This window comes from Fukomys damarensis, unplaced genomic scaffold (genome assembly GCF_012274545.1).
Source record: "Fukomys damarensis isolate Sample0158 unplaced genomic scaffold, DMR_v1.0_HiC HiC_scaffold_13, whole genome shotgun sequence".
Taxonomy (NCBI): domain Eukaryota; kingdom Metazoa; phylum Chordata; class Mammalia; order Rodentia; family Bathyergidae; genus Fukomys; species Fukomys damarensis.
Window position 1 is genome coordinate 1,148,062 of NW_022900925.1, and position 12,131 is coordinate 1,160,192.

At 53.6% G+C, this 12,131-nt stretch overlaps 1 protein-coding gene across 2 annotated transcripts in view; it reads right to left on the bottom strand.

Moving 5' to 3' along the window:
- Grap (GRB2 related adaptor protein) overlaps positions 1-11,437 on the bottom strand; it is a 24,007-nt gene extending 12,570 nt beyond the window's left edge. For both annotated transcript variants that reach the window (XM_033762753.1, XM_010618911.3), the window contains exons 1-2: positions 11,232-11,437; positions 4,112-4,209 (exon numbers count right to left, since the gene is read on the bottom strand). In XM_033762753.1, the coding sequence (XP_033618644.1) occupies positions 4,112-4,209; positions 11,232-11,309 (176 nt within the window). In that variant the 5' untranslated portion in view covers positions 11,310-11,437. The remainder of the gene's footprint in view (positions 1-4,111; positions 4,210-11,231) is intronic.
- Between the last annotated feature and the right edge of the window lie 694 nt (positions 11,438-12,131).

Genomic DNA, 12,131 nt, shown 5'->3' on the forward strand with positions numbered 1-12,131 from the left:
AAAAAGAGTTTTTTTTTTTTTTTTTTTTTTTTTTTAGACAGGGCATCACTATGTATTCTAGTCTGGCCTTGAGCTCAGTATGTACTCTCAGGCTGGCCCCAAACTTGTAGTAATCCTCCTGCCTCAGCTTCCCAAGGGCTAGGATTTCAGGCATGAGCCACTGTACCCAGCCTGTGGTAGATTCTTAAAAATCAAAAAAACATAAAACAGGGCTGGGATACAGCATTTGCCGACAGTGCTTGAGGTACTGAGCTCAATCTGCAGATAAATAAATGAATAAATATAAAACAATAGTGGCCTCAATCTAGTGAGGAAAGTTCTTTCCTTGTACCAATTCCACTGTTGTGCAGACTCAGGCCACCTGGACTTTTTTATAGGCACAAATTCTTTTCCCTGATGACCAAACAAGTATACAGAAGGTGCCTACTAGATGCTTATACCTTGGTGCGATCTCCAGGGAAAGCTGGACCCCATGTCTGTGTCTGGCCCTGGCCTCGGGCCCTCGCCCACCTACTGTTAGAACTGCTTGCATTCCAACCCCCATCCTTGATTTAGAGGTAGGGCCTTTGGGAGTTGAGTGAGAAGCCTCACAAATGGGATCAGGAATGGTCATGGTTTGAAGGTGTCCCCCAAAAGTTCATGTGTTGAAAACTTGGTCCCCAAAGCAGCCGTGTTAAGAAATGAAACCTTTGGGAGGTGATGGGTCATAAAGGATCTGACCTCATGCATGGGTGGATTCATTTATGAGTTAGCAATTCAAAGGGTTATAGAGGGAATAGCGTTGCTGTAGAAGCAAGCACTCTTGCTCAGTCCTGGCTCACCATGTGGTACAGCAAGAAGGCCTACGCCAGATACCAAGCCACCACCATTACTACACTCTTCAGCGTCCAGCCTCCATGCTGAACCAAGTAAGACTCTATCTTTTGTAAATCATCCAGTCTCGGGTGTTTTGTTGTAGCAACAGAACATGCACTAACACAGTATCCTTACAGAAAAGACCTCAGAGAGCTCTTTCTCCCCTTCAGATAAGAGGACACAGCTAAAAGGTGGCTGTGTATGAAGCAGGAAGTGCCCCTCACAAATTACTGCATCTGCCTGTGCCTTGACCTTGGCCGTCCAGGCTCCAGAACTGTGCTCAGTGAACATGTGCTGTTGTGAGCCTCTCAGCCTATGGTCTTCTCTTACCAACGCCCACCGCTGGGGGCTTCCTGGCTCCAGAATCTGCCCAGCTGTGGCTTTGACACCTGTGTTGACCCACAGCAACTTGAAGAGTCATGATGAGACTATGATAGGGCCAAGGGCAGGACCTGGGGCCTCTGCCCCTGTTCTGTTTCTCTGACCTCCTCTAGTCAGTGCTTCCCGAGTGTGGCACAGGCTGCAGTGTCGGGTGGGTCCTCTCCTGTTGTCTCGGATGCTGATGAGGCCTCCACAGTGAGAGGCAGATGTGCTGGGGTCTGGCCCCTGTCCCTGCTCTCAAAGCCACCTGATAAGGTTGCTCGCACAAACTCCCCTGGGCTTTGGTCTGTGTGCGGGGCAGGCTGCGGAATAGGAAAGAGATTCCCCCGCTCCCTACAGAGCAGGAGAGACCCACAGGTGCACGTCCTGTGTTGTCCCTTGGCCAGATAGAGCGCCAGCTGCCCCAGCAGCGATGACCTCCAGAGCCTGACTCTCCTGACTCCTCCCTGTCTGCACTCTTGCGTGTCTCAGGGATTGCTTCTGGGGGCCCCACACCCCCAGATATGAGCTTCCAGGTCATTGTCCTCCCCTGGCTGGTAGAGCCCCATCCCCCTCATGGTGGTGTCCCCTGCAAGACAGGGAAGGTGGCCACTGAGGGTGGGGACTCAGCCAGGCTTCCGTGGAGCTTGGGGACCCCAGAGAACATGTCTGCCTCCCTCAACCCGGGCAAGTCCCGGGCCAGAGGCTCAGGCCGCTGATGGCCCAGCGCAGTAAAAACTAGAGGACCCAGGTCCAGACCAGAGAAGGAGCTACTGCTGGCTCCGCCCCACTGCTGTGGGGCCCGGGATGGGAGCTTCCTGAGGGGCCAGGGGCCTCTGAAGAAGCCACAAAACCCCAGAGGAAACGTCAGTGTGGGCAGCAGAGGGTGGCACCGCCACACACCTCCCCACCAGTCCTGCCCCTCCGCCGTGGAGGCTTGGAGGGTGGGGTGGAAAGCACTCTCCTCCCCTCAGGAACCTCCACCCCAGCCCCACTCTGTCATTCACCGCCTCGCGTGTCCTCCCTCCCTGATGTGGAAACTGAGGCCCAGGCAGGGCGAGGCTCTTGAGAGGCTGCAGAGCAAGTCCACGCCTTGCCTCCGTCCCCCAGCCCTGCAGCTGCTCCTTCATGCTTCCCCGAGGCCCATGTGATCCACCAGCAGTGCCGCTCTGCCTCTTGCCCAGGGTGACTGTGGACATGTCACCCAACCTCTGTGTGCCCTTGTCGACCGGTGTGCGACACAGGGCCCGTAGTGCTCACCTTGCAGGCCCCTGGAGACTGGATGAGCTGCTGCCTGCAAATGTTTGTTGCTACTGCTGTGATGAGTGGTTTACCCCCCTCCTCCCCACACCTGTCCCTGGAGAACTTCTCCAGCTTCCAGGCCCAGGGGCCACGCTCTTCCTAGGGAAGCCCTCCCTGTGCCCAGTCCCCTGGCCATTCAGTTGGGTCAGGTGCTTCCTCCCTATGGGCCCTATGGGGCCTGGGGACAGGCAGGGTTACAAGTGGGTGCTCAGAGAAGGAGTCAGCCTGGTGCCAGCCCCGCCCCACCCCCACTCCGCCCCCTGGGGCTGTCAGGTGCAGAGCTGGAGTTCCCCCAGGATAATTGGGGACAGTGGAGGTGCTGAGGTGACCAAGCTGGGCTAGCACCTGGGCAAGGTCTCATGCAATGGGTCATGTCCCCATGATCCCAGAGGCACTGGAGGCTGCAGACCTCCATGGCTCCCAAGCACCCTTCAAGACTCTTGCTAGGCCAGGCTAATTCCAGCCAGCCCAGCAAGTGCAGACTGTGCTCTGGGCTCCTCTGCAGCTGGGCCTCACAGGCTTCCCACCCCACCAGACCAGCTCCTTCACGGAAGGCTCCCGCTGCCCAGTCCATGGGCATCGCTCTCTACTGTTCTCAGCCTTCCAGATGTGCCCAGCACTGCCTCGGGTCCCTGGCCTGCCTCACGGTCCGGACTGGATTCTCCCCACCTTGCTCCCCCGTGATGCGCCCCTTCCCTCCCCCTGACTGGAGGCTGAGGTCCTGTGGAGATGGCTGGAATGGCTAGAGTCCAGCAGAGGGGCTGGGGCCCTGGGAGACCAGCCATGTCTACCACAGGAAGCAGGTTTGCACGAAATTCAAAGAAAAATAAAGAGGAAATACCCTCTGAGCCTCACCCAAGCCCTACACCTCCTTCCTTTCAACCCACAGCCACACAGCGTCAAGGCTCCAAGTTGTGGTGCTTATCACCTTCCTGCACATCTGACTGAGTAACACCTCTGGGGCTGCCCAGTACCCTGAACCTGAAACTTCAGGCCTTGTGTCTGCCCCAAAAGTTCAGGCTCTCCCTCATTGCTCTCCCTTGGCTCATCTTGACCCTCTCCTAGGAAAGATGTTTTAGCCAACTCACACACATCCCTCAAGCCCTCACTTCTGAGAAGCCACGTCTTCTGAGAAGCCTCCCCTGATCAGTCACCTCGATGCTGACTGTCTTCCCATGTAGCATTTTCTTTATGTCCTGTATCTATCATAGAACAGGACTCTTCTGACCCCTCTAATGTCCCCATATCGCCCTTGCTGGGCCCCTGAGCCACGGCCAGGGTTTGGCAGGTGCCGAGGCGGTGGCTCAGCTGTTATTTAAAGCATCTCCAGTTAGTTTCATTGCTTTCTTAGCCACCCAGGCCTGTGTTGGGCTGGCCCTGCATTGTCATTCTGAGGGTCACTGTGGCAGATGCCTTGCTAAGAACCTCACCCGAACTTCTCAGGTCCAGCAGATCCCAGGCTTCAGGACACTGGGACCCCAGACACGACTCCCACACCACCCAGTGTCCTGTCCAATGTCCAGCCCCCAGGGAGCTCATGTTTGACTCAACCTGGCCCAGCCAGCGGGGACACGACCTCCGGAGTGATACTCACGGGTGGGGCTTGACACGGATATAGTTCTTGGGGACAAAGCCCTCGGCTCCTCGGAGCTCAGCCTTGTACCAGTTCTGATCGTCCTCCATGTTCAGGATCTGTGGGTCACCAAGAAGGAACAGTTGTCACCTGCAGAGGCTCTGCCACCTGCTGGGCCCAGGTGAGTTTCACCCGCACCAGCTCCTGAGCCCATTCACAGAGGAGGCCAGGGCCCTGGGCTGGGGATCTGCCAAAGGCCCCATGGGCCAAGTAAGAGCTATTGTTTGATTCCACAGTCCCGCCTGCGCCTGGCCCAAGGACACCCACCAAGAGGGCCACGGCCTCCTGGATAGGACAGCTGGGGACCCAGAGGAGGTTTGGGGTTGAAGAATTGGGGCAGCTGAGGCTGGGGTCTCTGGGAGCAGATCTGGGCCTGAGCTGTGCACGGAGCGTGAGGGGTCCCACAATACCTGCCTGCCATGACCTGAGCCTGAGGATCACCAGGGAGATCAGGGACCTCAGCCTGAGCTCAGCGACCAGTAGCACCCAAGGTTACTCACATTTAAAACATCCTTACAGGTCTGAGCCCAGGGGTGACAGTGGTGGAGGGCGGGTCAGCACTGAGGTCCATGGGCTGGATCTCAGGCTGCTCAGGCACATCTTCCAGGCCCATGAGGCCCCGTCACCCCACGGGTAGGCTCAGTGGTGGGCCAGGGAGGCTCCTTCCTCCATTTCCTGGACACACTTTCTATGTGTCACTCTAATTCCCGTAGAACCCTGCAAGGTCGACATCGCCATGCTATTTCTCAGATGAGCCACACAGAGGAAGTATCATAGCCAAAGCCACCCAGTGGGGGAGAGGCAGAACCCCTGTGGTTGGCCAGGATTCGGAGCTGTGGGATGTAGGGCGCTGTGGCCTAAGGGCGCCTTGGCCCGCCGTTTTCACGCTACTCCATCAGTCCTGGAGCAGACTACCACATCGGCTCACTCCTGGGGGAGATTTATTAATGGAAAATGCTGGGCACAGAGAACGGTGGGCACCAGTCAGGCCCACGTAAGGCACAAACTCAGGCAAGGATGGGCCTCACTGGCCTAGGCCTGGGCCTCCCCGAGTAGCACCCCTTGTCTGTCTATCAGGCCAGGTAGAGCCCCTCCTTCCTGTTCCTGAGACCAAGCAAGGTCAGCTGCGCCAGAGACAGACAGAAGCAGGTGGCCAGCTCAGAAAAATTTTCACTCAAAATGAAACCAATTCACCCAACTGAATGAGGAAATTAGGGCCTATGGGCCGCCTGCCACAGCCACAGATTCCTCTAGACTGCTCAGTCTGCTCCTGACTCCCTGTGGCCCTTGGCCTCTGTTTCTTCAGCCACTCAGTGGGAACGTTTATGACCACTGAACGAGGCGGTGCCCTGCGGGCTACAGCATCTCGGGTGGACATGGGTGTGTCCATGTCCACACCCATGATGTGCCTGCTTCACTCTGATGTGCCTGCTTCAATCCCTGGTTCTGTTGTCAGGCCTCCTGGCTTTTCTGCTAGGAGGACCGAGAAACGTCCTCATGGTCACATTAGCTGAATCTCACTGTTGTTAGCTTCCCAAAGCCCCAGATACCTGGAAAGTCCACAAACCAGAGACCAGCTTCCTGGCCTGCCTAAGCCTCCCACCCCAGGTACTGTACTTCTTCTCCCTGTTCCTGCCAGCTGCAGCTTGTAGCCACCTACCGTACGCCAGGCCTGGGTAAGCTCCAGGGTCACAGAGGAACATGGAGCTTACATCCCTAGGGACAGAGACAGACATAAACAAGGAAAGAAACAAGTAAACAAGAGAGTTTATATTAGAGCAAGTTTATGTCTAAAAAACACGTAAAGATGACGCATGTGGAGGATGACTCTGTGGGGGCAGGGGCAGAGGGAGCAGTCAGAAAGGCTTCTCTGGGGAGGTGACATGTGCTGAGCCCCGAATTACAAAAAGAAAGCAGTAGATGCGAGGAACTTTGTGCAAGGCAGAGGAAACAGCCTGTGTGGAGTCCTGAGGTGGGAGCAAGCTCTGGCCCCAGAACAAAAAGGAGGCCAGCGTGCCTGGAGCTGAGGAGAGGGGCAGGCTCTGGAGGGGCAGGGTCTTGGCTGCTGCCAGAGACCCTGTGGGGCAGAGGGACGAGAGGCACCAGGGACTCCTATACTGGCCCAATGGAGCAATGGTGGAGGCCTGGACCAGAGAAGGGATACCAATAGTGTGCTGAGTTGGGGAAAATTTGGCCAGAGGGCAAGGGCCAGGCCCACGGGGGTGTGGGGAGCTGAGCAGGATAAGGGCAGGACACCAGCCGTGGACAGTGGCCCTGCCAGGAAGGAGGTGGGACCACAGCACAAGACGGTCAGCATTATTAGTTAGAGAAAGCAGGTGGCAGGGCCGGGGATGTAGCTCAGGGGTGCCGTGACCGCCTGGCAAGAGAAAGGTCCTGAGTCCAATTCCTGGTACTAGTAAAGGAATGAAGAAGAAGGGGGAGGAGAAGAAGGAGAAGGAGAGGAAGACAGAGAGGGAGAGGTACAGGGAGAGGGAGAGGGAGAGGCAGAGGGAGAGGGAGATGAAGAAAAAGAAAATAAAGCACCTAGCAGACTAAAGGAGGCAGGTGAGACACCATTGAAGTAAAATCAAAAGGGATGCCAAAAGCTCAGGAATCAAGATAGATGCTATTTTAATGTAATGGTTAAAAAATCAAAATGAATATAAAACTCAAATGCGAATGTCATTTAACAGCCTCCTATTGCTACTATTAACAGATGAACCACCCGAGTCGTGCTTTGCTGACTTTCTGGTGCTTTGGTAAATCTAAAGCTCTTCTGAAAATTCAAGTGAGTTGTGTTTTGTTTTGTTGTGCTTTGCTTTGCTTTGTTTTGTTCGCACTGGGGGATGAACCCAGGGCCTTCACACTGCGCTGTATCCTCGGTCCTTTTCTTCAAATTTTGAAACATGGTCTCGCTAACAGGCTAAATTGCCCAGGCTGGGCTTGAACTTGCAATCCTTCTACCTCAGCCTCTCAGACTGTGGCTTGACAGAACTGGGCCACCAAACCGGGCTGAAGAAATCAAGTGTATTTAAAAAAATTAATATGAAATTTTTGCCAAAATCTTAAATAAAGGACTGGGGCTTCAGTGCCATGGTACAGAACTTGCCTAGCATGCCCAAGTCCCTGGGTTCCATCTACAGCACTGCAAAACAAACAAAAAAATCTTACAGTACCTCCCTCCCCTTCCCATCTGCAAGAGATCATCTCCCTGTTTCCTATCATTTGTTTTTGTTTTTTTGTTTTGTTTTGTTTTGTTTTTTGAGACAGGGTCTCACTAGGTAGTTGAGACTGACCTGGAATTCACTATGTAGCCCAGGCTGGTCTCGAACTCACAGCGATCCTCCTGCCTCAGCCTCCCAAGTGCTGGGTTTACAGGTGTGCGCCACCATGCCCGGCCTCCTATCATTTGTTTTTTTTATTTTGCTCTTTAAATTATTTGTACTTTGGGTTTCTCATATAAAAGAAACCATGTAATGTATTTTTTAAATTTTAAATAAATCAGAATTTGACCTTGTGCTTGGGCAATCCTGCAGTGGGGGTCTTACTCGTTACTCTCATCCTGGCCTGGCAGGCAATTCTGTCATCTCTTGATATCTGGGGAGGAGTGATTCAAAAACACTGTTCTCCATGCCCCGGGGTTCCAAAATTTGTTACAGACTCTCAACCAAGAATGGTGGCACATGCCTGTAATCCCAGCACTCAGGAGGCTGAGGCAGGAGGATTGCCACTCATTTCAGACCAGCTCGGGCTACATAGTGAGTTCAAAGCCAACTTGAACTACATAGCAAGACCCTGTCTCAAAAAACAAAAAAATGTACAGATCCTCAAGTCTCTTATAGCATGTGGTGTAGTATTTGGACACAACCTCTGCTTGCCTTCCCATGCACTGAAACTATCTCTGCATTACTTGTAATAGCGAACTTGTGGATAGGAAGGGCCATTTGCACCAGCTCATTGCAGAACATCTGAGGAAGAAAGAGAGCAACAAAGAAAACACAAATGGGTCAGGCCACTCCTGGAACCACGATCATCAGCACAGCAGGAGAATTCTTTCTTATCACCCTTCCAAGCACAAGTCCCAGACCTCAATATCAGTCGCCTTCCCCAAAACGAGTAACTTACAACAATCTGCTTCCAACTGTATGTCTGGGTTCACACTCTGCTCTTTTCCACTCTGTGTGTCACAGTGGGCATTTTGACGTCATTAAACACCTTCCCAACCGGCATTTTGTAGCTAATATTTTATCGCATTACTTAATCCATGTCGAGCAGACAAGGTAAACCCTCATCAGCTTCTCCCACAGCGCTGTCAGCACCCAGCAAGCTCTGGGCTTTATTTCTGTCTCACTCGTGCTTCACATCTGCCACTGGAAGTCAGCTCCCTAACAGCCGCAGCTGCTTCTGTTTTCCCCCCTAATAATTGGCTGGTGGCTCTAGAATGGGACCTGGGCATGGCAAAGTCACCCTGGATTTTAGTAATGCAAGAACACACATCCGTCTCTGATTACATTTGAATTCCAGAGGGGGATTCAGAGCCAAAGGACATAGTATTATTTTTGAGATGAGCATCTCACTATGCTCCCCAGGCTGGCCCTAAACCCCTAGGCTCAAGTGATCCTCCTGCCTCAGCCTCCCAAATAGCTGGGACTATAAACATGTGTCATCCCATCCAGCCAATATTTTTAAGGTTCTTATATATTTCCCAGATGCCCCTGAAAATGATAGTGTCACCACCCACACTCTCAATAACCTTGGAGATACTTGATATGTAAGCTCTTTACATATCAAGGATATTAATACTTTGTGATTTTTTTGGTTTTTTGACACAAGGTCTCACTGTGTTGTTCAGGCTGGGCTTGAACTCACTGTGTAGCTCAAGCTAGCCATAAACTTACAGTGATCCAACTGCCTCAGCCTCCTGAATGCTGGGATCACAGGCGGCTGCCTTCACACCCGGCTGTGCTGTGATTTTTGCCAGGAATTTTTTCTTAATCTACACTACCTTCATTTCTCACTGAGTGACTACAATAGGCCCTGACTCCTGGTCACCTTTCCCACTGCAATTTTGCCCCCTCCATTGCACTCACCAGTGTCTAGCCAAAGACATTTTTTTCAACTCTTCAAACATATTACTATAGTGCTACCTCTGGGCCTTTGCATCAGCTGTTTCCCAGGCAGGTGCTGTCCTCCCTGGATTCTTCACATGGTCAGTTCTTAGTTTTCCTGTAGCTGTAGCTGAGGGGTCATCTCTGTTGAGAAACTGCCTTGGCTGCCCACTAAAGCAGCCCCCTCCTTGCTCCCACCATGGATGTGCTACATTTCATGTGATCACTGAATACATACCCTGACACAGTAGCTGACATTTTAGGGCTGCTCACATGAAGCCGGCTTTTCATTCCTCTACTGTACTCCCTACCACCTTGGTCCCCAAGGGTACAGATGCAGAGGTCCCTGAGACCCTGCCTGCCCTCCTTCCTCCTGCACTCCTCATGCCTTACTGAGTCCTTCCTGTGCACGGGTGCTGTTGTGTGCCCTGCTGCATTCCTCCCTCCAGGTGCTTATGATCTGGGGCAGGAGGGTCACAAGCTCACTCTCTCCTGAGCAGCCAGCACCTTGGTTAGATGCAACTCCCACTGCCCCTGATGGGTGGCCCTCTGGTGGGAAATTTGACTCATCTTGGGGTGCAATTCGAGGCACAGGAGTCCAGGAGTGAAGAGGGGATGCCACAGTGTTTCAATGATTGCCTCAGGGGACCCACTGGTCTGCCCCATCCTCTCCAAGCCTGGCTCAGAGTTCCATGTCACCCCATTGCCATCTCCTCACTGTACCACTCCCTCCCTGCTCCCAAACCTGCGTCTGGAAACCCCAAACTGCTCTCGGGAAAGTAGCTGAGGTCCTCCAAGTTTCAGGACCTGGGCACTCAGCCCCAGTGCTCAGCCTGTGCCCGAACCAGATGTCACATGTGCAGGGGCCTTGGGACCAGAAGCTGGGGGTGGGGGTGGGGAGGCAGCCCCTGGGATGAAGAGGGGATTTCTCTGGGCATCAGGCTTCTCCTCACCCCAATGCCAAATCTTAGCCTAGGCTCATTTGGAGTCTCACAGCGAACTGCACAGAGGCCGCAGAGTCAAAGAGACTTAGGTTCAAGTCCGATCCCATACCAAGCAGGATGTGTCGCCTCCCTGTTATGTGTCCCAGCTTAGCGAAATGACGGCTCTGATGCCCCACAGCCCTGTTGCTCAAAGCCGGTATTGTTGCCCTCCTGAATTAGGCACCCAGCTATAGCAGGGTGGCACCAAAGGGAGGCTCCTGCCCCTTTTTGTGCATCAAGCTTGAGGCCAAGAGCAAAGCCCAGGGCTCAGAAGAGGGACATCCAGTGTGACAGCTGCTGCTCCTTGGGAAGAGTGTGCCCAGGGAAGGGCAGTGAGGGGCTTGAGTAGGTGAGACAGTGACCCCTCCGGTGCCCAAGGCTTGGCGTGGCCTCTCCTAACACCTGGACTATGCTGTTGGATACAAATGTATAAGCAGGGAGATGTCCAGAGGGGAAACCCACAGACCCACTTGTCAGGCTGTCCAGGAAGGCTGCCATGTGCATCATAAAGGTCCAGACAGAGCAAAAGGAGTTGCATGTGACTCTATCTCCCCTTTTCTCCACACTGCGGGGAAGCTCATCCTTGATCCTGCAGTCACAGCTATTTAAACCCTATTAGCACGTGTTCTTACATCTTCCCTAAGACCTGCACTCATGCCATACAGGTACTGTCTCATTCTCCCAACTCCTTCTCCAGGCCCCCCGCCTCTCAAAAATTGCCTTTTCCAAATATCTTCAGGGAAATCTGGGGGTTGAACCAACCCCCGTTAGGTGTTGTGATGGCTTCTTCAATCCTCACAACAGTCCCCAAAGGAGGGCTCACTGGTTCTCTCCTCCTTTCCCAGATGAGGAAACTGAGGATCAGAGAGAGCGGTGGGCACATCCACGATCACACAGCTGATGGCGGGAGACACTGCAGGGACCGTCCTGGCCAGCTCTTAACCCGCCCGTGTGGGGCCAGCCCAGCTGGCCCAGTCCAGTCCACTGTACCTTGAGTGTGTCGCCCTTGTTGAAGGCCAGCTCATCGCTCTCTGTGGCCTGGAAGCTGTACAGGGCCACGGACTCCATCCCGCTGTCCCCAGCGCTGTCCCCAAGCTCCGGCAGCTGGGCTCAGTCCAGGGCCCAGGGCTGGCGGCTTCCTGCTTCCTTTGCACGCAGCACCGGCTTCCTTTGTTTTGAGTGTGTTTGTTCTTTTGAGGCTGAGACTGAAACTACCCTTGATGGCAAGAAACAGGAAGTAGGTACATGTCACAGAGCAGGAAGGGCTCGCGGGCTGCGTGCCCCCAGCCCCAGACTCCATCAGCCAGGTACAGCCCCAGGGACTCTCCCTGCAGCCTGGAGTGGGGCCCCTCCTACCCACGTTACAGATAATAAAACTGAGATGAAATGCTGCAAAGCCACCCTGCCAGCCCAGGCACTGCATCTTGTGCCCTCTACTTTGTTTTTTGGTTTTTTGTTTGGTGTGGTTTGGTTTTTTGAGACAGGGTCCTGCTATATAGTCCAATCTGGCCTCAAACTCTCAGTCCATCCTCCTGCCACAGCCTCCAGAGTGCTAGAATTATGGCGCGCACCACCGCATCCATACTTTCTGAATGCTGATTCCTCTGGTGCCTGCTACATTAGTCCCAAGCTCCCTGAGTGGCATTCCAGGCCCTTGCAGCCACCCCCAGATCCCCGCCATAGTTTCCACACTCATCCTTCATTTCACACTCCAGGCTTTCTGCACATGCTTCCCCCTGCTTGGTGCTCTTTTCCTCCTTCTTCTCCTGGGAAACTCCTATCCATCCATCAAAATCTATCTCAGAAAGTTCCCCTTGTGCTTCAAATGCTGGCCACCACCTCTGCTATGTATATCCTAAGGCCCAAAAGAACTGCAAATACACAGTGGCA